Source organism: Canis lupus, chromosome 22 (assembly GCF_011100685.1).
Source record: "Canis lupus familiaris isolate Mischka breed German Shepherd chromosome 22, alternate assembly UU_Cfam_GSD_1.0, whole genome shotgun sequence".
In the NCBI taxonomy this organism is placed as follows: domain Eukaryota; kingdom Metazoa; phylum Chordata; class Mammalia; order Carnivora; family Canidae; genus Canis; species Canis lupus.
In genome coordinates this window covers 46,439,147-46,465,273 of record NC_049243.1, presented here as the reverse complement: position 1 = coordinate 46,465,273, position 26,127 = coordinate 46,439,147, and the positions used below count along the sequence as shown (strand labels likewise).

Genomic DNA, 26,127 nt, shown 5'->3' with positions numbered 1-26,127 from the left:
TATACTGTATATACATATCCCAAAATGTGTCACAATGAACAGGGAGTATTTCTACATTCATTAATCAGAGAAAAAAAAACCTCATGTTTTCCATGACTTATTTACACTAAGCAAAAAATAAATACTAGATATAACACAATTTAAGGCCTGGAGTATACATCACACACTATCATCTTCATATGTCCAAATCCTATTCGATCTCAGAGGCACAGCTCAAATGACTTATTTGATTATACATGTGAAAATATACCTTCCATTCCCTCCATTTCCATAGCATTCGGTAAGATAGTATGCCTCTTACTGTGCCCATAACACTTACCACTCCCTCTGATACTATTATATACCACGTCAGTCTAGAGAAATAAATTCGAGTGAATTCACTTTTGTGTCACTGTATCACCCGGCCCACAGGTATTCAAATAAAAGGAAATGGAAACAAATTGCTGATCACCACAATAAATACCAACACTGAGACATGCCTAGGACAAGCAAGGGACTAAAAGAAGTCAGAAGAGACACAGCTTCTTTGGTCTTTCTTATTGCCACAGGACACTGTAATACTTCACAGGTCCCTGGAGCTAGCCAGCTTTTCCCACAGGGTCTCCTCACCCCTACCCTACTCGTCCCTTGCTTCTGGCCCTGATTCCTGGGTCCTTCTCATTGAGAAAGTCCAACAGACCCTTTAAATTGGCTTCTATTTTGTTTGCTCTCCTTAGTGCCAACCTGTTGTGGACAAGAAGGAAGCACGCCAACATGAGCCCAGCCACTGACCAAGGAAAACATTTCCCAGCTTCCAGATGAATATGGCTCCCTTCCCGTGGGTCTTACCTTCCAGAGCCAGGTCTCTAATCCTGGGGAGTAAATGTTTTGTTGCCTCACTCTGTTCAGTCCAGAAGAGGTTTTTGTCAGAGGGGACCAGAGAGAGAGAGAGGGCTGAGGTCTGTGCTACACTGCCTGTCCTCTGGTCCCAGCAGTCCTCCCGAGTTGGCACAGAAGCTCTGGCAGACACTGCCATCTCTTGCTTTTGGAAGACGAGCTGCTCATAGATTGTGACATCATTGGTCTGGGAAAGTTTTCCATTTGGAGTACTTTCCATCCAGGTGGCAAAGCAAACATCTGATCACACAGTTCCCTTTTTCCCTGCTAGCCACTCCACTCAGGGATTCCAGAGAACAGACATAGCTCTTATAGAGATGTGTCTCACCAGGATATCCAGATCATTCTCTCATATGAGATTGGCAATGGCATTTGCAAACACAGATGTTGCTTATTTTGAACTCTGTATCTAGTTCTTTCAAGAAAAGAAGAATGCTCAGTGATGATGTTGGGTGTTTTATCAAAAAGGCACCTTCACTAAAAATTGCATTGGACTTCTATTTAGGAAAAAACTGATCATTACAGTCTACATAGAAAAACCTCCAAAGAGGGTTATATATGATATAGCTTTTGTATTAAGTATTTGATTATGCATATATTTAAAAATATCTATATAAAATAATTCCAGAGGGGTGCCTAGGTGGCTCAGTCAATTAAGCATCTGCCTTTGGCTCAGGTAACAATCCCAAATTCCTGGGATTGAGCCCCACATCAAGGTCCCTGCTCGGTGGGAAGTCTGTTTCTCTCTCTCTCCCTTTGCTGCTCCCCGTTTGTGCTTGCTCGTTCTCTGTCAAATAAATAAAATCTTTAAAAAATAATAATTCTGGAGCGCTCACTTTCATTTGCTTTATTCTTCAGTTTTTAGGTATTTCTTGAGACATGAAATGGGATTAGAACCCCAATTTGTAACAAAACCTACAAAAACAAGGAATCAAATGATAATGGCTCAATGTGTGAATCAAGAATCCATGTTCTTAAAAAAAAAAAAAAAAGAACCAATGTTCTTAGCTGTATAGGGTCACCTGAATGGCAAAAAAAAAAAAAAAAAAGGCTTTCCCACATCTTCATCTTAAAACACCAACAGTTAGTTCCTAGAACTAGTGTCCATTCCTGTATCATTGTGCATAAAGCAGCAGCTGAATAAAGATTGGCTTAAGTAATTCATGCTTAGTTTCTCATAATACAAAATCTGATAACTTTGAAAATAATCATTATGTTATCCATTCAATATACAATACAGTTCATTATTTAAAATACTTACAAGCCTACAAATAGAAATATTAAATTTCATTTGAAAACAGGTCATTCAAATTGTTATAATAGTTTTTTTTTTTAAAGATTTTTTTAATTTTTATTTTATTTATGATAGTCACAGAGAGAGAGAGAGAGAGAGGCAGAGACACAGGCAGAGGGAGAAGCAGGCTCCATGCACCGGGAGCCCGACGTGGGATTCGATCCCGGGTCTCCAGGATCGCGCCCTGGGCCAAAGGCAGGCGCTAAACCACTGCGCCACCCAGGGATCCCAAATTGTTATAATAGTTTATTGGAAATTTGAACATAAGAGTTAGATTTAAGGTCTAATTCTCAAACTACCAAACAACTCAAATATGAGAAAATTAGCCACAAAAAAAAAACCCACAACTACTATCTGGAGAAAATACATCAGAAAATACATACAAATGATGTACACAGTGGTGGTGGAAAGCAGAAAAGACCAACACCCTTGCCTAGACACAAAAAATTTTTATCCTCGCTTCCAGCTAACCCAACTCTACCCACTCCTTCATTCAAACTTTTACTGAGTGCCTATCAGAGATTAAAATAATGACAAAATAGGATGACACCTAACCTTAAGATGTGGCTGACAAAGTGCATGCACAGAGGAATATCATTCGGCCATCGAAAGAAAAGAAAAGAAGGGAAGGGAAGGGAAGGGAGAAGGGAGAAGGGAGAAGGGAGAAGGGAGAAGGGAGAAGGGAGAAGGGAGAAGGGAGAAGGGAGAAGGGAGAAGGGAGAAGGGAGAAGGGAGAAGGGAGAAGGAGAGAAGGAGAAGAGAGAAGAGAGAGAAGAGAGAGAAGAGGAGAGGAGAGGAGAGGAGAGGAGAGGAGAGGAGAGGAGAGGAGAGGAGAGGAGAGGAGAGGAGAGGAGAGGAGAGGAGAGGAGAGGAGAGGAGAGGAGAGGAGAGGAGAGGAGAGGAGAGGAGAGGAAAGGAAAGGAAAGGAAAGGAAAGGAAAGGAAAGGAAAGGAAAGGAAAGGAAAGGAAAAGGAAAGGAAAGGAAGGAAAAAGAAAAGGAAAAAGAAAAGGAAAGGAAAAGGAAAAGAAAAGAAAAGATCTTACCATTTGCAATAACATGAATAAGATGGATGGACGAAGAGGGTATTACACTGAGTGAAATAAGTCAGAAAAAAGGAAAAGACCACATGATTTCATTTATTTTATTTTACTAAAGTTTTTTTTATTTTTAAGTAACCTCTACACTTGGGGCTCAAGATCAAGAGTTGCATGCTCCACTGACCGAGCCAGTCAGGCACCGCTTCATTTATTTTATTTTTAAAGATTTTATTTTTAAGTAACTCTACACCCAACATGGGGCTCGAACATACAACCCCAAGATCAAAAGTCACATGCTCCACCAACTGAGCCAGCAGGCACCCTTCCTATGATTTCACCTATATGTGGAATCTAGAAATAGCATAAATAAAAAAAAAAAAAAAAACACAACAAACATCGACTCTCAAATATAGAGAACTGGTGGTTGCCAGAGGGGTTGAAGTGGAGAGATGGGTAAAATAAAGAGGATTAAGAGGCACAGACTTATTCATTTTATAAATCTCACAGAGACGAAACGTATAGCATAGGAATAGAGTCAACAACATTGTAATAATATTGTATAGTGACAGATGACTACACTTATCATGGTGAGCAATGGATAATGTATAGAACTGTCAAATCAACATGTACAATGAAACTAATCTAATATTGTATGCTAATTATACTTCAATAAAAATAATAATAAGATTCTATCTATCCCTAAGAAGTTCACAATCTTCTGAATTAGAATGTGACATCTAGAAAGTCACTAAAGTACCCTTTGTGTCCTTCTGTCTAAATGTGAATAGTAATGCCTGTCCCCATTTCGCAAATGAAGTACAAATGTAATGAGAAAGCATCATGATATAGTTAAGTGACAATAAATATAGATAGGCTTTTGTCTTTTGACTTAGCAAAACTGTAAATGTGATACTGGTTTTCTTACCAAATAAATGGAGGAACATATCATTTCAGAAATGCACACCATTTAATCCACCTCATGAGACATTCGTTCCTGTCAGATACAGCTAAGACATTCTGTTAAGTCTATCAAAAAAGTGATTTCAGACCCTAGAATTCATTATCTCCATAAGATCATGCTGTGAGAATAAGAGGGGATTTTCACACTGCACTGCAGTTTTCTCTAATGGTAAATCTCTAAACAAAACTTGTGTCTGCCTGCACCCCGATGTTTATAACAGCAATGGCCACAATAGCCTCGGTATCCATCGAAAGATGAATGGATAAAGAAGATGTGGTCTATGTATACAATGGAATATTCCTCAGCCATTAGAAATGACAAATACCCACCATTTGCTTCGACGTGGATGGAACTGGAGGGTATTATGCTGAGTGAAGTAAGTCAATCGGAGAAGGACAAACATTATATGTTCTCATTCATTTGGGGAATATAAATAATAGTGAAAGGGAATATAAGAGAAGGGAGAAGAAATGTGTGGGAAGTATCAGAAAGGGAGACAGAACATAAAGACTCCTAACTCTGGGAAATGAACTAGGGGTGATGGAAGGGGAGGAGGGCGGGGGGTGGGGGTGAACGGGTGACGGGTACTGAGGGGGGTACTTGACAGGATGAGCACTGGGTGTTATTCTGTATGTTGGCAAATTGAACACCAATAAAAAATAAATTTATTATAAAAAAAAAACTTGTGTCTGGTTCATAACACTGAAATAGATGCAACTTTCAGAAGACAAATTAGAAAGTGGTACTCATCACTGTTCTTTAACAGATCAAGAATATTTCCATCAGTTCCAAATCTTAAAACTCCTGCCAAAAAATATTCATATTCCAGATACAAAAAAAGCTTCAAATCAAATCACTGATAGATCTGTACCACAGTACAGAAACAATTTGTGTTGCTATGGAATTTTAATATATAAACCTTTTATTGTGTTAAAAATGTAATCATAAAACATACCAGGCCCAGGTAATTTTCAAAATGCACCTAATTTTTCAAAAATGAAAATGGAAGGGTGCCACAACCACAAAAAATGTCAACTACAGTATTATAATAAAAAATGATCCATTGATAACTTACAAATGCTGCAAGCCAAATTCAATTACAAACTTTAACATCAATTTCTAATCACAGAAGTTAAAGAAATAAAGCACATCACAAAATTGAGAATTTGGGCAGTATAATAAATGAGTAAACATTTAATGAGTCCTTTATATGGTCCATTTAAAGCAATGTATTAAAACACAAATGACATTTCATCACAGACAAGGCTCCATGGCCTACACCAGGAACTGTGTAACTCATTAATCTACAAGTCAGGAGACCTAGACTAACTCAATGCTGGTGACAGGGTCTCCCTAATTCACTGGGCTATCCGAAGCAGCCAGTGTGGCCACACTAAATTTGTTGTTTGGTAAATGAAACAATTGAAACAGAGGATCTAAAGCTCTTTTCTGATAAACACACATCTCATAAGAGATTCAACAGGCCATAACACCACTATCCCCATCACCACCTCCTGTATATTACCATCATATACAATTTAAACTTTATTTTCTACAGTTACAATCAGTATTTTACACAAACTAAAATGATGAATGTCCCAAACTACACAGGTCTTCCTCAGAAATTATGACATGGGCACCATCTGAGAATTGCTACACCCACCAAATTAAGACAGCCAGAATGGTACTCTCTGAATTCTGAATGCACCAGTAGTGCTTCACTTTCTCCCTTCACCGAATTCCACAAATAGATTACCATGTTTTAGCTTTACTAATTCACATCTCTCAGTGAATACAGTAACATTTTATTGAGTATTTGGGAAAGAGCCATCTCAAGAATTCTTTAGCAGTGAAGCTAAAGAAAAACAGGCAATAGTTTTAAACTACTGTAACAATATGCCATGGCCCTGATGTTTCTGCTAAACCTGAGATTAAAGAAAGCAAATAATAAAGTAGGTAGAAGATATATGTTTCTGCAAATCTTCTTGCACTATTAGGGAAGAATCAGTATTTTTTTAAGACACGCTTTATCTAAAACAATAACAGAAATTTTCTTTCATTACCCTGCACAGCATTGAAGACAGTTCAAAACTCTAGAAAAGTGTGAACTCAGTAATGATATGGTCATATAGTAACTTGTGCAATTATTGTGCCAATTACCTACCATTCGCCAAGGTGAGCTAATCGCTAAAGTGAAAGAATTTCCTTATAGAAACTATTAACATATCAAGTCTGTTTATTAAAAGTCTTAATTTTCAGAGACATAAAAATTATATTTCGGGGATCCCTGGGTGGCGCAGCGGTTTGGCGCCTGCCTTTGGCCCAGGGCGCGATCCTGGAGATCCGGGATCGAATCCCACGTCAGGCTCCCGGTGCATGGAGCCTGCTTCTCCCTCTGCCTGTGTCTCTGCCTCTCTCTCTCTCTCTCTCTCTCTGTGACTATCATAAATAAATAAAATTTTAAAAAAAATTATATTTCTACATACCTTCCATGTGTGATTGTACACTATTTTTAAAAAAATCTTTATATACATTATTCTCACCTAACTTTCACAAAAAATCCATTTGTGGGTGGCACAGTGAAAACTGCTAGAAATATGCAAGTAGCTTGTTTAAGCCAAAATTTACTTACATAACTTGAGCAATAAACATAGGTTTATCAAACATAGGCAAAGTCAGGATTAAAATCTAGCTTTCCTATTATTCCAGAAAGTTAATAACACCAGTAATAAAAGTCTGAGTTTACTAAAAAACATGAAGAAAAATACTGCCAAACCAAAATCTAATCATGTTCTGTTTATAAGGTAAATTATAAGAGTAGGATGATAATTCTTCTGATGAGCAGAACTGTATCTTATAAAAAAAAAAAAAAAAACCCACCTCAGGGCACTTGGGTAGCTCAGTCAATTAAGCATCTGCCTTTGGTTCAGGTCATATTCCCAAGGTCTTGGGATTGAGCCCCATATTGGGCTCCCTGCTCAGTGTGGAGTCTGCTTCTCCCTCTCTCTCTGCTCATGCTGTCACTCACTCACTCACTCTCTCAAATAAATAAAATCTTAAAAAAAAAAAAAAAAAAAAAAACCCTACCTCATTACTCTGCAGTTAACTTGTCATTCCTAACCATCCCAAATAAAGGTGAGAATGTATAAGTTAATTTTAAAAAGAATTCAGAAAAGTCAGTGTCAAATAGTCCTAGCACAAAAGTGTATGCAGTGACTCCTAAGAAAATCTTTTAAGGGCTCACTTATAACCTATTTACTGTGGTCATTTCGTTTCTCTCAGTCCCAAAAGACTAACAGCTGCAAAGATAATCGACGCTACAGACAAATGCAAGTGAGCAAAAGAACAGCCTAAGAGATGGAGGAAGTTCGGCCAACTCAGAAGAGGCAATGGACACAGAATCCCCAAAAGTCCTCAAAGTAAAATAACTATAGTGACAATCTCAAGTCATCAAGAAAATTAAACTGCCTTCAGTGAAATCTTTTGAGGGCAAAAAAACTGTATAAGACAGAAAAGCTTTCTGTCAAAACTACTTTGAATTATTCTTGGTACTTACAATAGAAAGTCTAAATTATCTGGAAAATTCTCTCATGTTAGATACATATGCATTTAGGCGTTGTGCATTTATTAATCTATTTCATCCAGAATCCTGCAAATATTTTTAAATGTTTTCTCAAAACATTAAATAATGTTTTTCTTAAATGTTATCCAAAGAAGAAGCCGTTAATTAGAATTCACAAGGATGACCACTGAGGATTTTGGTTCCAAGATACAAACCTACTGCAGCATGAAACTGAGATAAAGCATCAGCTAGCTGTCCAGCTGCAAGTAATTTCTTGCCCAATTCAAGATGCTTCTCAACATCTGCATTCACTCCACATTCAGCACCTAAAAACAACAACAAAAATAAGTTAACTTTCCATGATCAAGATTTAGTTCTGAAGAATAAAATTTTTAAAATATGCGGTGCCTTGGTGGCTCAGTTGGTTAAGTGTCTGCCTTTGGCTCAGGTCATGATCCCAGGGTCCTGGGATCAAGCCCCACGTGGGGCTCTCTGCTCAACAGGGAATCTGCTTCTCCCTATCCCTCTGTCCCCCCACTTGTGCTCACGCATTCTCTCTCAAATAAATCTTTAAAAAAAAATATATATATATATATGTGTGTGTATACACACACACACACACACACACATGTATGTATAGTTATTTGCCTCAGGCACCTCAGATAAGAGTCACAGACGCTAAAGAGTGACACAGAAAAGATAACACTAAAGCACAGTGCTTCAGTTTATAGAGTATGAGTGACCCCAAAATATACCCATATCACTGGTCTGTCAAAAGAATGTAACCAGGGATCCCTGGGTGGCGCAGCGGTTTGGCGCCTGCCTTTGGCCCAGGGCGCGATCCTGGAGACCCGGGATCGAATCCCACGTCGGGCTCCCAGTGCATGGAGCCTGCTTCTCCCTCTGCCTATGTCTCTGCCTCTCTTTCTCTCTCTGTGACTATCATAAATAAATAAAACTTAAAAAAAAAAAAAAGAATGTAACCAATCTTCAAAATATAAAGGAAACTGCCTAACACAGTAGTAAAAATATGTCAAATGACAAAATCATAATTGCTATCATAATTGCTTTATTAAACTAGAATTTCATTTTCATGAGTTATCATCAAGTCCACTTTAATATTCAAGTACTTAATGAGCATCTACAAGGCACCTGGCACTATCCTAGGTATTTGGGACAACTGCAAAACAAACAAAAACCTCTGCCACTTATTGGACATTATGGAGGGAGGAGACAGACATAAGAAATACATAAATTACACAGTCAACAGACACCTAACAAGGTGAAAGGTACCATGGAAAAAAAAATCAAGCCTTGTGAGGCCATCAGGAGTATTGGGACTTTCAGTATTAAAGAAGGTGGTCAAGAGTGGGCCTCACCGAGAAACTGACATCTGAGCAAAGATTTACTTGAAGCAAAGTGAGGAATCCACCATGCAAATATGTAGAAAAAGAGCTTCTCAAGAAGGATCAGCGAGTGCAGGGGCCCTAAGTCAGAAGCATGCCAGGTTATGTTTCAAAACTGCAGGGAAGCCAGGATGGCTACCCCAGAGCGAACAAGGAAGACAGTAGTATAAGATGAGGTCAAAGAAGTAGAGGGCCTGCCTGTGTACAGTCCGGGTAAAATGGAGAGCTACTTAGGAATTGTGAGTACAATAACATGATCTGACTGACTAGGCCAATTATCAATGTGCTGCTACCTCTCCGATCTAAATTCATCCTTCAGTACCTGGCTTTAAAAATGAACTAGCTGGGATGCCTGGGTGGCTCAGTGTTTAAGCATCTGCCTTCAGCTCAGGTCATGATCCCGGCCAGGGTCCTGGGATCAAGTCCCGCATCAGGCTCCCCTCAGTGAGCCTGCTTCTCCCTCTCCCTATGTCTCTATGTCTCTGCCTCTCTCTGTGTGTCTCTCATGAATAAGTAAATAAAATCTTTTAAAGTAAAATAAAAATGGACTGGTTTTTAAGCATTTCTTCTTTATGCTGAGCACAATTGTACACTCTGTCACAGTAAAATGTACCGAAGCATATTTTCTGGATCTTGTTGCTGTCTTTATTTTTTTCTGGCTCCTGCTACATGGTGCATATGGGGAGGATATCCAGTGGTGCCCTATGCTAGCCATATGTCCACAGGTCCAGTCCCTCAGCAAGCCAGCAGTCTTGACTAGGCACTATCTCCCAGTGAGGACACCAAGAGCTCCAAGCTGCATGCGTCCCCCCACACACATCCCATACACACAGGCCAACCAACCCAGACTCACCTATACCTGAGGAGGTTATTTCCTGCTTAATATAAACTTCCCTGTTTTAAATTACTCTATGGTCTGTATCTCCCTAAATGGAGCCAAACTTATACACTATCCTAGCAGGCAGACCCACAAAGACAGGTTTTGAGGACTGGTTTGGTCATGCCCTTGAGCTTGAGTACAGTGCTGAGCTCACTGTCAATAAGAAATAAGATATCAGTAATCCAAAGCAGGTATTAGAATCAGAATTAATCAAGATATCATTTGTGGTTGACAATAATCACATGCTAACTGGAAAACCAAGGCTGTTGCACAACAGCAATGAAAGTAGTGATGAAGGTAAGGATTGTGATGTGCAGGGATTCTTTTTTTTCGGGGGGGGGGGGGGAGGATTCTTTTGAGTGCACTAGAGCACTTACTGAGAGAAAAAACAGCTCAGCTCAAACCCTCAGCTCAAGTCTCCCACTGTGAACTTCCAGGGCAACCCTAAAACAATCTCTTATTTTTGGTAGCCACAGAGCTGATTTAGCTGAAAACCAAATACAAAATTTAATTTTGTGTGTAGAAGGGTGCATATGAAAACTAAGAAGCCAAAGCATTTCTCTCTTACAGTGAACATGATGTTAAGCTATTCAGGATGCTAAACAGACACTGTAGGAAAAAAAAAATCAGAACAGTCATCACTTGGGAAGGTGGGAGAAAGGACAGACTGGGAAGGGGCAGGAGAGAAACTTATGGGGTGATGCTAATGTTCTAATCTTGATAGAGGTATGGGGTACACTGGGATGTGCAATAATCAAAACTTAGCAAATAGATACTTAAACATAGACAGTTTAAGGGCACCTGGGTAGCTCAGTCAGTTAAGAGTCGAGCTGGTCTCGGGTTGTGGTCCCAGGATCTGGCATCTCCCTGATCAGCAGGGAGTCTACTTCTCCCTCTGCCCCTCACCCTGGCTCATGTTCTCTCTCTCTCTCTTGCTCTAATAAATTAATTAAATCTTTGTTTAAAAAAATATGGATAGTTTATCATATATAAATTTTATAGCAAGAAAAGCTATTGGTGATATGCATATTAAAGTGTTTAGAGGAATGTGTACTGGTATTGTTTTGATTTTTTTTTTTAAGATTTTATTTCTTTGACAGAGTGAGAGAGTGGCAGGCAGAGTGACAGGTAGAGGGAGAGAGAGAAGCAGGCTCTTCACCCAGCAGGGAGCCCAATGCAGAGCTCACTCCCAGGACCCCAGGATCATGATCTGAGGAAGTCAGACGCTTAATTGACTGAGCCACCAAAGCACCCCTGAAATGTATTTTTTTAAGATTTTTTTAAAAATTTATTTATTCATGAGAGACACAAACAGAGAGGCAGAAAAATAGGCAGAGGGAGAAGCAGGCTCCCCACAGGGAGCCCAATGTGGGACTCAATCCTGGGTCCCAGGATCATGCCCTGAGCCGAAGGCAGGCGCTCAACCACTGAGCCACCCGGGCATCCCTGTATTTTTAAAAAAGGATTAGCGGATAGATAGAGAAAGGCCAGATGGATATGTATTAAAACCAAGTATGGTAATTGTACTAATGGTAGAATCTGGGTGATGGATACAGGAATGTACACTAAAAAATTCTTCCAACTTTGTGAAATGTTTAATAAAAAAATTTAGGAAAATATGTAATACAGTGTTATGATGGGGGGAATAAACACAAGATGCTGTAAGGGCACAAGTTAGGGCACCTAACACCTAAAGTTAAGTAAAATTTAAAATGCAACTTCTCAGTCACACTAGTCACAGTTTAAGTGCTTGAAAGCTAGTGGATAGTACATGAAACATTGCAAACAATACAGAATATTTCCTTTCATCATAGAAAGTTCTATTGGACAACACTGAGGGCGTTTCCTGAGGTCTCACCTGAAACCTGAAGGAAAAATGAGAACATCGTCAATGTGAAAAGGCCTTAACAGGGAAAAAACCAACACTCCAAACACAAAGAACTTCACATTTAAATGCCCAGAAGTAAGAGAATGAATGTGGCTTTCAGAGAAATTAAAGTCTTACATTTAGGTAGCCGTCCTCTGTCATGATTTCATTATTCCGGAATGGTTCGATTTAAGTGCTAGGTGAGTGTCATAAACAGCCAGAAGGGAAGAGGGAAACCATAAGGTGTCTGGTACAATAATCCAGGTGACATCATGGTGATCTGACTGTGGAGTAGCCATGGAAATAGAGAACAGATTGCTCAGAGAAATATGAGAGAGAAAGAAGACTACACATGGCTTACAGTGACTATCTGGATGTGGAAGCCAAGTGAAGAAAGAACCAGAATCCAGGATGCCAGCCACAACTATGTGAACAACTCTGTGTGCCATTTTAGTCATCAAAAGCAATTGGATTCTCTTCCTCTACTACAGCAGAGAGCTGGAAGAAATTCACTTTATCTTGTTGTTATTTGCCCTACTAAGCAAAGTAGCCTTTTCTGTGTTCCTAATTTCTGTACAGTGTCTTATTTCCTAAGGTGCCTGATGGACCCCTCCACAGGAGAAAGGCAAGGGGAGGGAGGTAAAGAGACCCAAAAACAGGCTCCTGCAGAGCCCTGTAGTTTGGGGCAACAATGTAAAAATGTCTAACCTATTTAAGAGTGCGTGGGTAACATTTAGAGAAATTATTTGGAGTTTTCAATGGGCTGGGAAAGCATTAGCTTTTCCTTTTAAAATGAGAATAGAGGCTCTTGTTCTGAAAATTCACTATGCAATTCAGAAACCAGTTATATTCTGATAGTAAGGGTCACCTAATTCCACACCATAGCCAAAACACAGCCTGCTTTGCATAATGAAGATTATGGAAACCAATGTATTTCATTAAACAAATGATACTAAATATATACTATGTGTAAAACTGTGGCCATAACAGAGATGAATAGGATGGTCTTTTCCAAAGAAGCAATGAGAAGAATCACCTAAGCTTTAGCCATTTAGGAGACCACCCTCTGGAAGAAGTCCGGCTGTTTTTAAGCATTACACTGGCATCTCTGCCACATACTGAAGTATTTATAGAATACAAAATATGAAGAATAGGACTGACTTCAAAATAATCTTGAAAGGAAAATGAAAGTATAAGTGAAACAAGATCGACCATGTGTTGATAATTTCTGAAACTGAGTAACAGTACACCCTCGTACACAATATTATTCTCTCTACTTTGGTTTATTTTTAATATTTCCCCAAACCAATTTTTTTTTATTTAAATCTCTTCAATTAAGAGACAACTGGCTGATAAAAATCTCTTACATTGAAAAAAAAAATGTTTTGAAGTGGACCACAGAGACTAGATCAGGACAGCCAACTGAAAACATGAGCCTACCTCCCAATGTGCTCAGATTCCAGAAATGACAGAAGCTATTTAAAGAATAAATGCATAACTTGTTCAGGAAAAAAAAAAAAAAAAAAAAAACTTTTAAACAAGGAGGGCCGTCAGAAAAACAAAATTTTAGGGAAAAAAAGACACAGAAAGGACAGGATAGGGTTAGTGGGCAAAATCACATCCAAACACCTTCCCAAGGGGAAGTGTGCCATGCAGGTGAATGCAACTCTTTGAGTGCTCCAAACTCTGATACAGGAAAAGAAAGGAACCCTTGGATTTCCCAGCCTCCAGCCAGGCAATCAGCCCTCTCCCACAATCAATATTCACAGATTGGCAATGAGCAGTTCTGAAATTTACAAAGATGAAACGCCTGGGTGGCTCAGCAGTTATGGCTCTGCCTTTAACTCAGGTCTTAATCCTGGAGACCGGGGATCAAGTCCCACATTGGATTTCCTGCATTGAGCCTGCTTCTCCCTCTGCCTATGTCTCTGCCTCTCTCTCTCTGTGTCTCTCATAAAAAAATAAATAAAATCTTAAAGAAAAAGAAATTTACGAAGATGATAAAATCAATCTTTAAGAAACTAACATCAAATAAGAGAATTAAGGGAAAAAATAGGGGAAAAAATTCCAAAAATGAATATAATTGACATTCTTATAAATTAAAAAGGATGCAGCATTTATAAAAACCAGACCAAGTATTTATGCACTGAACTGCTCTAGCTGTGGAGAAGATGATAAAACCATTTCTAAATGCCCTGACCAACTGCCAGAGGAAAAGAGGAGGAAGAGAACTTAATACAGACAAAAGGGTCAAATAAGTCTTCCCTGAGAAGATAATGTTTGAGTTCAAACATAATGGAGAGGAAAGAGATCAGGGAGTGGAAGGAGAATCCTGAATGCTGCCTCCAAGAAGTCAAAATATGACGAGGCAAAGAACATAAAACCAGTACAAAAGGCTTGGGTAGCACCTAGCTCACCTTCAAGGAATCAAAAGGAGGCTCCAGTATGGAGGGAGGTAAAGAAGATATAAGCAAGATAGATCACACTAGGCCCTTCAGGCCATGGTAGGAAAATCACAGTTTATTCTAAGTAAAAGAGACGTCATTAGAATGGGTTCTAACAAAGAACTTACTATGTGGGGATGCCTGGGTGGCTCAGTGGTTGAGCACCTGCCTTCCGCCCAGGGCGTGATCCTGGAGTCCCGGGATTGAGTCCCACATCGGGCTCCCTGCATGGAGCCTGCTTTTCCCTCTGCTTGTGTCTCTGCCTCTCTCTTTCTCTGTCTCTCTCATGAACAAATAAATAAAATCTTTTAAAAAAAATAAATAAATCTTTTTAAGGGACTAGAGGTAGGGATATAAAACAGATTGCTCATTTTCAATTTTTAAAGATAATTTCTAATATGAATTATCCATCCATAAATATAGTTATTTTACATAGTTCCTAGTGTAAAATACAAAAATCTGTGCATCATTCACTTTGAAGTATGTGTACAGTAGAGACTAACTAAGAATCAAATATGAATGATGAAAGCACTGTGTATGAACTCTGGAATAATTCAACCTATTACAGGGGGTACAAGTAATTACAGTGGCATGTTGATGGGATTCTGTGTATTCCAAAATGCAGGGAATAGGAAGGGGACAGACTTCAAAATAACATGAAGGTTTCAAACTTTTCCCTGTTACATTTTCTCAAAGGATCAGATTAATGCACTGAATAGAAGATTCCAGGTTGCGTGAGGAAGGAAGAAATCTGGATGAAATAAACTATTAGTCAAAATGTTTTCCTTTTCCAGCTATGAAAATATTTAACAGGAAAGTTGTAACACGGAAGGAAATAAGAATCTACCATGTGCTAGATACTCTGAGTGTCATAATTTCACTTAATTTTCACAACGACCATAGAAAGTAAATATCCTTCATATTCTTATAACTCAGGAAACTGAGACTCAAAGAAGTTACCCATCCTGCTGGAAGACTCACAGCAACTGGCAAAACAAGATTCGATCCCAAAGCCCAACTTTCTTTTCAGCACAGCTCACGATCCTCTTCCCTATAATCCAGGCTAGGTGCTCCAGTTACTAAGCCCTGTATGCTTCACTCACTCAACCCATTATTTAATATAACATCTTAGCAGAATGGTTTCCAACCTCTAACGCTAATTTGAACCTAAGTCTAGCAGCAGACAAGAATGCATTTGCAAAGCTCTTCAAACTGTTTGTTATATCAAGCTATTTCAAGACAGACATTCCCCACTGAGAGTCATTGTGGTTTCCTACTTTCACAGTGCCTTTTGGAAGGAAAAAGAGCTCAACATCCCACTGGCTCTCTACCACCTCCTAACAGTGCCCTCAGAGGACCCCTTCTTGGCCACCCATCACGATTATGCATTCCTCTCAGAGCTGCACCAAAACTACATCTAGGAATCAGAGACACCATCAAATTGCCAAATCAACCTGGAGCTCTATGCCTCCTACATCTATCTACCTGTCCTTTTCTTACTACTTTGACCCCAGTGGTGTGACTTTGAGAAACTTTGCCAAATATTTTCTTCACCAATCTCAAGAGGAGAAAGATGCTGAGAAACTCAGAAGTTGCAGAGCAACAAGATGGCCAAATCCCAAATTCTTCAGGATATCAAGAAACCAAATATGGGGGAACCTGGGTGGCTCAGTCGGTTAAGCACCTGCCTTTGGCTCAGGTCATGATCCCAGGGTCCTGAGATCAAGCCCCACATTGGGCTCCCTTCTCTGAGGGGAGCTTGCTTCTCCCTCTCCCTCTCCCTCTGCCTGCTGCTCCTCCTGCTTATGTTCTCTCTCTCTCTCTCTCTCTCTCTCAGTCAAATAAATAAAATCTAAAAAAGAAAGAAGAGAGAAAGAGAGAAAAAAGGAAAGACTGACCAGACTATGGTAACCGGGAGAACTGGCTGAATATAAGGGTGTGCTAGAGTTACACTTGGAAAAAAGCATAAATCTGTCACTACTGGAACTACACCAACTGGTCATGAACAAAAATGACCCCTACTTATCTGATTTCATTGACATTCATGACCTGAATAAACAGGTGAAATTCATCAAAGAACGGGGGCCCCAGAACCTGGCATAGCAGAGTTACCTCTCTGATAAGCATATCCTGGGAGACAGGACAACAAGAGCTAAGCCTTAGGGGTTGACTTCCATGGTCACTAAGGCCAGGCATGCGCCTCGGGGTGACCTTTAACTTCTCTGTAAACTGTACCAAAACCCACTTAAAATTATTCCATTTTTACTATTCCTTCCAATAAAAGTAATTTGGTATGCCCTCTACTGTCACCCCAAAAGTTAAATTACTCTTCAAACTCAATTTCTCTCACCTTCTAGGATTAAAAGACATATCCAGCATTTCTGTCCCTTCTGAATAAAACTCTGATCTTTATTATGTCACAATTTTTATCCAATATGATTTCCATTTAAAATAAGTAAATACCACCTCCTCTAAGAAAATTCTCCATGGCCTACCCCAATCATGCAGAAAGAATTCCTTCTGTGCATCTTGGTCCCATTTCCATAACTGACTCTGCCACAGTCTAAGGGTTGTTATGCAGTCTCCTTTCTCCCTGCAAAAGATGGTGTGCCTCCCAACTGGGATCCTCCCTCATCTTCCTCCAAATCCAGCTCCCATGCTGGACCAGAGCAATCCTTCCAAAATGCACTCCTAGGGACGCCTGGGTGGCTCAGCGGTTGAGCATCTGCCTTCAGCTCAGGGCGTGATCCCAGGGTCTGGGATTGAGTCCCACACTGGGCTCCTTGCAGGGAGCCTGCTTCTTCCTCTGCCTATGTCTCTGCTTCTCTCTGTGTGTGTCTCTCATGAATAAATAAAATCTTTTTTAAAAAATGCACTCCTAATAAAAAGTATGCAGTATTTTCACATCAGTGGCTAGATTCAGTCTAAACCCCTTCAGATCTAAAGGCAAATAATACCCTTAATGATCAGATCCCATGATGTGGGTCCAGCCTTATCATCCTTCATTCCTCCACCTCTTACTTTACACTTCTATACCAGAATGAACTAGCTGTACTTCCCTGAATAGACTATGTTCTCAAGCCACATCCCTTTGAACTTGCTGTTCCAAAAGACCTTTCCCGCTTGCCCCCTGGGAAATTTCTACTCCTCCATCAGGATTCTGCCCCCAAATGCTGGCTCCTACGTGAGACCTTCCCTAACTACTGCAGTGAGAGGGTGGGGGAAAGCCCTTTCTATGCTGCTATGACATCTCCACACTCACAAGTACATGACTTCACTTTGCAATATCACCATCTCAATATAATGACCTTCACAGTTTGCTAGCCTCTCACAACACAATACCCCAATCCAGATAAAAAGTTTCAGAGAAAAAAAGAAAAAAAAAAAAAACATCTTTTCTTCTTTAAATCACCTAATTCAGTACCTTGTGCAAAGTGGACACTCATTATCCAATCTTCCCTCTTACTTAAAAGTATCACAAGTCATCAGAATAACAGAATTGATGTCTGGATCATCTATCTGGTTCCTCCTGTGTGAGCCAGGCTCAACCACCTGAAGGTTTCCCAGGTAGCTGCAGATTTGAAACAATTCTGTCTACAGAATGTTCAACACAATCCCAGCTGACCAGAGTAACTTCAAGTAGGAATCCCTTCAGACTCCAGGAAGTCTGTTCCTTCACTTGATCTTAGCCAAAAGCCTGACAAGCGATAAGTCTGTTCCTTTTTGTAGTAAAACGAATCTTTTGGATAATGTTCTAAACCACTTTTCATGAATTAGTGAATATTCAAAGAAGAACTAAATTTGAAGCCTGAACAAAAACTTATCCCTAAACAGGTGCCATACTACTACTTCTGTCAGTCCTTAACATGTACCTCTCTGAATTTTCATAAATTTCTATTTTACAAGGGTAATCATTTTATATACACAGCATACGACAAGATACTTAGTGTAAAAGTTAAAAAAAAAAAAGAAAAAAGAATAGAATCCAGGATACATATTAACAATTATCAAATCAAACTGATACTACCAAAGATGATTCTTTGAGACATTGATATGTAAAAAGAGAAAATTATTTGCAAATTGTGGCTGTTTTTATAGTATCTCAACCCTATTTTGAGCCATGGTTACTTTTTTCTTCTTCTGCCACATACTAGGAGACAGTGACAAGAGCTATCTCCTACTCTCTAAGAGAGAAAGAAGCAATCAAATGCCATGCCATTTCCTAACCAGTATTAAATAGTAGGTTTCTCCTTAGACAAGCATAGCTATAGTTCAGCAAAATATACAGGAAGTGTAAGAAAAAGGGTACAGTAGCTAAGTCTTTCCATGAAGTTAGTATTAGAATCCATCATATTTTAGAGAGCAAGAAATACAGAATTTTAAGAAATGTGAAATTGAGGGGTTAAAAGTATAATGTGGTGAGAGTCAGAATCAAGAGTCCAAGAACAAGAATGAAAAAGGCAAGAACTAGTGATGAAAGATTCTAAGGTTCAAGCTAAGACCAGGTGATGTCACAGGTAGCAAGCCCAGGGTGGTTATTCAAATTGGAGCAACTTAGAATGTGAGGTAAGAGAGGAACTCCTGACTGGCTCGGTGAGCAGAGTGTCACTCTTGATCCTGGGAGTTGTGGGTTCGAGGCCCATGATGGGTGTAGAGATCACTAAAAATAAAATCTTAAAAAAAAAAATGTGATGGAAGAGGAAAACCCACAGGTCATCCTACAAAGGCACCTGAGGCAAAAATGACAAAATACTATGTAAAAAAATCTGATCTGAATCCAAGAGTCAAGACAGATGGGGCAGAGTCTGAAGTTTCAGAGCAAAAACAGAAAAAGTGGAAATTGGCCACAGAAAGAGCAAAAAGTGCATTATCTTAGCAATTCCATGGTCAACTAAGGACCAATGACAAAACAGTTTCAATATAAATACACTGAGTTGGAAACCCCAAGCATCTCTCTCCAGCCACCATGACCCAAAAAGTGGTTAAGCCACATTGAAAGGAAAAAAGGGCTGAATAGTTGTGTGGTACATCTGAACTAAATGTGTGCATTAAAATGTTCCTAGGTGAATTAGGATAATAAAATCTATTGAACTAGGTTTGCTCAATTTCAATGGACATTATTTGCCTTTGCTTCAATTAACTCTGAATGCATAAATGAATTTTATCTTCTAAACTTAGAAAATAATTTTAGAAGAGTCCATGCAAAAAAAAAAAAAAAAAAAAACCAGCTCAGATAGTCAACTTCACTCATCCATTTAAAAAATATTTATTGCACATCTACTTCACGTCACTATGTTTCAAGTACAGAGACAAGAGCTCTTTCCATAAAGCTTATAATCTAGAGAGGACAGGAAAGAAAAATAAATGAGATAATTTAGACAATATGAAGTTTTGTGAAGAAAATTCAGAAAGGTAAACAGAGACTATTAACTGAAGGAGAGAGTCCTTTTTACATAGTGTGTCAGGATAGGCTTCTCTGAAATATGAATGTTCATTTGAAGACCTTATGTGCAGGAGCCTAGGTGGCTCAGTCAGTTAAGCATCTCCCTTGGGCCCAGGTCATGATCCCAGGATCATGGTATGGAGCTCTACATTGGGCTCCCTATCCAGTGGGGAGGGTCTGCTTCTCTCTGCCCCTTACCCTCCCCCACCTCCCCACCTCCCCACTCGTGTGTGTGCTCTCATGCGCGCTCTCTCTCTAAATAAATAAAACCTTAAAAAAAAAAAAAAAAATGAAGACCTCATTTGAAGCTTTCCAGACTGTGGGAACAGCAAGAATCAGTCAGAAATGAGGTTGGCATTTGGAAGTAAAAGGAGTTGGTGTAGCCGCACCTGGGTGGCTTAGTTGGCTAAGCATTGGACTCTTGATTGAGGTTCAGGTCATGATCTTGGGGTCTTGAGACTTGGGGTCTTGAGACTGAGCCCTGAATCAGGTTTAGCACGGGGTGTGGAGCCTGCTGGAGATTTTCTCTCTTCTTCTCTCTCTGCCCCTCCCACCAACCCCCCACCACCACTTTCTCTCTCTAAAAAAAATAATAATAAAAGAAAAATAAATCAAAAAAAGAAGTTGGCATGGTGAGAGCCTAATGATGAAGGGAAGAGTAAGATGAAAGAGGTGTAAGTAAATAGGAGTCACATAGTAAGAATTTGCAGTTATCAGTGCAGTAATGTGTTAAAGAAAGAACAAAAGATGAGGAAATAGACTATCAACAACTCTTCAAAGTCCTGCTTTTTAGAGAAGCAAAGACACAGTTCAGTAGCAGAAGGGACACATGACATCAAAGAACAGTTTAGGATTGGGATCCCTGGGTGGCGCAGCGGTTTGGCGCCTGCCTTTGGCCCAGGGCGCGGTCCTGGAGACCTGGGATCGAATCCCACGTCGGGCTCCCGGTGCATGGAGCCTGCTTCTCCCTCTGCCTGTGTCTCTGCCTCTCTCTCTCTCTCACTGTGTGCCTATCATAAATAAATAAAAGTTTAAAAAAAAAAAAAAGGATGGAAACCCTACAGCACTTTGGAGTGCTGATGTCAACAGATCCCACAGAGAGAAACAAAGTGATGACAAGGAAAGAAACAATAAATATAGGAGCAATATTTTCAGAAGATGGGAGGAAATAAAATCCAGGGCATAAGTATAGGAATTGGATTTTGCCAGGAATAGAGATACTTTATCCATTTTAATATAAGAAAAGTAGCAGACAAATATAAACATAGATAGGCTAATGACTTTCATGGAAGAAAGTAAAGGAATCGCCCTGTGGTGGCTTTCGTTTTCTCAAATAAGAACAAAGTCTAAAAAAATGAGGTAAAGAGATGGAGGAAAAGAGGGTTACACTGGAGATTTAAGGAAAGAAAAGGTCTGAAATCCTGATTTCCAGGAAAAGACATACTAGGGAACTGTAGGAATATTGGCAATATTCCTGAAATTGAGGTTATATGCTTACAATGAGACCAGTCAGCAGGGTTGTCTCCATTTTTCTCCACCTATGTTCAACTCTGAGGTACAACAAACAAATTGGCCAAGTTGGGTTTCACAGGTGTCAAACGTTGATAGTTGAGTAAAACAAAAGAATACAGGGGCAAGGAAATTAAAGGGTGTTTGCAATGGAGTGACTATAGGTGGATCATGAAATCCAAACTGAGAAAGGAGGGAAGAGGACATGCATGCTTCCCAAAGCATATCTTAATACCCCCAAGTGGTCTGTAAACTCGATGACAAAATCATGAGTTGTATACTCTGATTATCTCACCAGAAAGCGCTTTAGAGTAAGCCTCTGCTGACTGATTCCCATATACTGGAACTCCAAAAGACACAAACGTATTAGATTTACAAAACAAAAAATAATTTTTCTTTAAAACCAGCTTTCTAAAGATCTTGAAAGAAAAATACCTATGGTTAAAATCTAAAGAGCAGGGCAGCCCCAGTGGCACAGCGGTTTAGTGTCACCTGCAACCAGGGGCATGATCCTGGAGACCCAGGATCGAGTCCCACATCAGGCTCCCTACATGGAGCCCACTTCTCCCTCTGCCTGTGTCTCTGCCTCTGTGTGTGTGTGTGTGTGTGTGTGTGTGCGCGCGCGCGCGCCTCTATGAATGAATGAATGAATGAATAAATAAATAAATAAATATATATATATATATCTTTAAAATCTAAAAAGCAGGTGACTGGGTTCCCATGATATTTTCATATAAACAAAGATAAACTGCTGGACATTAATCAAAGGAAAACCATGAAAAAAGAAATTAAATTTAACCATAATTAATCCACTTCATATGAGAAGCCTAATAATTCCTGTAGGGAATCCCATCTCAGAGCAACAACCTGTCCCACAGAATCAAAACTACTACATTTCAGGATAACTAGTCAAGTGAACTGGAACTTGTATATTACTAACTACAGCTTATCACATTAAAAGAACTCTAAATGCTATCTGATCATCTGCTAAAATACTTAGTATATATAAATTACTGAGGTATCATTCATTTTCCCTACTTTATTTTTTCTTTCCAAATTTAAATAATGCCAGAAAAAATCCAAGAAAAGACAAAGCACACTTTAAGTAGGTTAGATGAATATAAAAATTATCAATATCATTTATACCTAAAGATTTCCAACTATTCTTTACAATGGCCAAATAAATGGTTTAGTCAAGTCAGTTCAGTGAAATAAAGAAAAACTGGGTCCAGGAAGCATGTTAGGGAAGAAAAAAAGATAAAAGAAGGCCTGGTTCCCAGGCTGTGTTCCTAGTCAAGGCACCAAACAGAACAAATCATTAGCAAAGAATTAAAATAGCTATGTTATCTGTAACATGAGAATACTAGAAACTACTAAAGTTTTCTTTCAGCTCCAAAAATTCTATTCCTAACCTAGTGCTTTGGACTTCTTTCAAAGGCCATTTCTAAAGGGGGTGCTAAAAGATGTAATCTTTCAATTCATAAGACTATTACATAGTTTCTTTCTTTGGATCACAATTAATAGAAAAGCCTAGGGGGGAAAAAAAGATGAATATTTTTAAGTCAGAAAAAAAATAGGCCAACTAAGCTAATTACTGGTGACCCTCTTGTCACATGCAATTTTGTTTCACATTCAATGGCTCACACCTTTCTCCTTCCTTTCCTCTCCCTCTGAACCTCAGACCTACATCCCCCTGGAGGACTCTGAGGTTACTGAAGCCAAACACAACTTATTTTGGAAAACAGGAGCTAACAGTTTGCCAATTTAGGTCAGAGGTTCTTTCTTACTTTTACATTCCCATCACCAAATTTAGTGTCTATTACATGGCAGCCACCTAATTTTACTCCTCTATATGACTTATTAGACCGGTGGTTCTCACCAGTGGTTACTTTTTAGAAATGTGAAATTTCAGGTCCCATCCGGACGTACTGAATCACAAACCCTGCGAGAGGGACCCAGCACTGTTTTAAAGCCCTCCAATTAAGATTCTAATACACACTCAAGTTTGAGAACCACTGTATAAAACATGCCAGAAGGGACGCCTGGGTAGCTCAGCAGTTGAGTGTCTGCCTTCAGCTCAAGGTGTGATCCCAGAGTCCCGGGATCGAGTCCCACATCGAGTTCTTTGTGTGGCGCTCTTTCTGCTTCTCCCTCTGCCTGCGTCTCTCTGCCTCTCTCTCTCTGTGTCATGAATAAATAAAATCTTTAAAACAAAACAACAACATGCCAGGAAATCACCTCATTACTGCCAGTGGTAAACAAAAAAAGTGCTTATTTCTCTCAGCTGCCACCACTTACAAATGCTGGGGCCCTCATGATACTGTCACCCACTTAATCTCTGTCTCCAGCCTGCACACAAGATGAACTTTAAAGCCACGTAAGTGAGTTTAATTTATGGTGCTTGGATTTAACAGTTCTATGACGTCATAGCTAAACTTAAACTCTTGGAGCCTCTGTTCCCTCATCTGTAAAATAGGTACAATTATCACATCTTCCCATGAGTGAGAGATTGCTTATTGAAAGGTGCCTGGCACACAAACCTTTAATCAATTTAAGATCTTTTCCCTTTCTTCCCTACTACCTGTACCAAGTCCCTGCTACTTGATACAGGCAATGTTCCTCAAGAACAGCACTGGCACAGCTGGCACTCCTCTGAGAACTGCCTTCTATACAGAAAAACTAAGGAAGTTTTTTCTTATGGAAAATACTAAAGGAAGGAAATGAAGTACTAAGAATCCCACAGAACAGCAATTGCAAAAAGGTAGTCCAAAAGCTAGCAGGACATGCAGATCCTATAAAAATGTGCACATTACTTAAAAAAAAAAAAAGCATTGAAGAGAACACAGGCAACTTTTTCTTGAGTGCTCAAAATAAATTACTAGTAGTAACTGGACAAAGTGTGGGGGGGGGGGGAACGGGGGGGGGGGGGGGAGGAGAGTGTCAGGATTAGAAAATGCAAGAGAACTGGAATACTCAACCCATATTAAAGTGGTCCGGGCATCCAAATTTCAATTCCCTAGACTGTCTGGGGGCAATCTAGGCAAATTCTTTGTCAAATACTTTGTCCCAATGTTGTCATGATATATGCTCTGATTTGGGGTTCAAAAAATATGGGGTCACCAGGAGAACACCACCACCAACAATGCCTTGAATGAGCCCTAAAAAGTGGAGTGTATTATAAATGTTTTTTCAGGTTGAGAATTCTGGGGGGGGGGGGGGGGGGGGAGGTACCATAAAAAAAATTCCCAACTGTGGCTCCTTACTCCCTCCAAATCTAACATTAAAACTCATACCTAAATGTGTGACCCCCTCCCTCGCCCTTCCCATAGGCTTGAAAGTAGATCAGAGCACGAGATCTGTCACTCTACCGGGGTCATCAGGCTGGCAGCACGACTTCCACTGGCACTTTGAGCTTTAATTCTTACTACCCGCCCCCCCCCCGGGGCATCTCAAGATGGGACAGCCCTCTAACTTTTGCTATTCTGTTAAGAGCAGCCAACCATCCAATCTGTAGGACTCTTGCGAAATCGAAGCGTTCCGTACCTTTTAATAAGGGGACCTTTTTTTTTTTTTTTTTTTTTTTTTCAGAGAACTCGCAAAAAAGGAAAGCCAGCCCTAAGCCGAAGGGGACACCACGCAGGGGGGAAGTAGTAAAGGACCACAAACTCCGTGCCTCGCCCTCCGGGAGCTGCAACTCCTGCACCGGCTGGTTCACGCCCCGACCCGGCAACCTCGACCCGCCGAACCGAGCCAGGCGGCGGTTACCCAACTCGCGGCAGTCGACGCCGGCCCCGCCGCACGCAGCCGACACGCTCCCCTCCCCCCGCCCGGAACTCCAAAGCGAAAGCAGCCTCCCCTCCGGCCGCCTTCGCCGCCTGCTCCCAGCCACCGCGACCCAGTGCCCCGGCGCCGAGGCGCAGTCCCAGCGGGGCCGGGACCCGACGGCGGCTCGGGGCTCCGCGTCCCCCGACGCGCCGGGAGTCGCCGCGCCGCAGCCCCCCCGCTTCCCCTCGGCCCCGCTCCTCGCTCCGAAGCCGCCCGTCCCGGCGCCTCTCCCCCCCCCACAAACCCGGAACCGGGCGCCGGCCCCCGCCCAGGGGCGGGCTCAGGCCCAGCCGGGCCGCGCGGTCTCCCCGGCTCCCGCCCAGCCGCCCGGGCCGCCCCGGGACTCGCGCCGGGGGTGGGGGTGGGGGTGGGGCGGGGGCGGGGGCGGGCGCCCGGGACAGCCCCCCCCCCCGGCCCCGCCCCCCGCCCCCCGGCCGGGCAGGGCAGCCTGGACTCACCTTCGTACTGCAGGTCCACCAGGACCAGCAGGAAGGGGAACACCGAGCCCAGCCGGCTGGTCACAGAGCCGGGGGCCACCATGTCCGAGGGCGCCCGCGGCGAGGAGGAGACAGGGTGCGGGGCCCAGCAGCCCCGCCGGCGCTCAGGGTGCAGCCGCGCCCGCTCGCCCGCGCGCCCGCCCGCCGTCGGCTCCCGCTCAGGCCTAAGCGGCAGCTGGCGCCCGCGGAGGAAGGCGGCGGGGGGCGGGGGCGGGGGGCGGGGCCCGGGCGACGCCGCCGTCCAATCGCCTTCCTCCTGGCCGCTCGCCTACTGGGCTCGCCGGGGTCGTGGTCGGCGCTGATAGGCTGCGGGGGCCGCCGCCCCGCCCCGTCTCTGATAGGACAACGTGGAGGCACGAGACGAGGCTGCGTCCGCGGGTCGTGGAGCTGTCAGGGCGCTCCAAACGGCCGCGGCCGGCCCGAGGGAGGCGGCCGCCCAGTCCGCATGCGCAGGCCGCGGGGCCGCCTCGGGCCGCTCCCGGAGCCGTAGGTGAGCGCGGAGGCGGTTCTCCAGGGGGCCGGGTA

The 26,127-nt window shown here is 41.5% G+C and overlaps 1 protein-coding gene across 1 annotated transcript in view; it reads right to left on the bottom strand.

Annotated features, from left to right (window-relative positions):
- DNAJC3 (DnaJ heat shock protein family (Hsp40) member C3) overlaps positions 1 to 25,743 on the bottom strand; it is a 92,057-nt gene extending 66,314 nt beyond the window's left edge. The window contains exons 1-2 of the mRNA XM_038569878.1: positions 25,564 to 25,743; positions 7,947 to 8,057 (exon numbers count right to left, since the gene is read on the bottom strand). Coding sequence (XP_038425806.1) covers positions 7,947 to 8,057; positions 25,564 to 25,645 — 193 coding nt within the window. The 5' untranslated portion in view covers positions 25,646 to 25,743. The remainder of the gene's footprint in view (positions 1 to 7,946; positions 8,058 to 25,563) is intronic.
- Between the last annotated feature and the right edge of the window lie 384 nt (positions 25,744 to 26,127).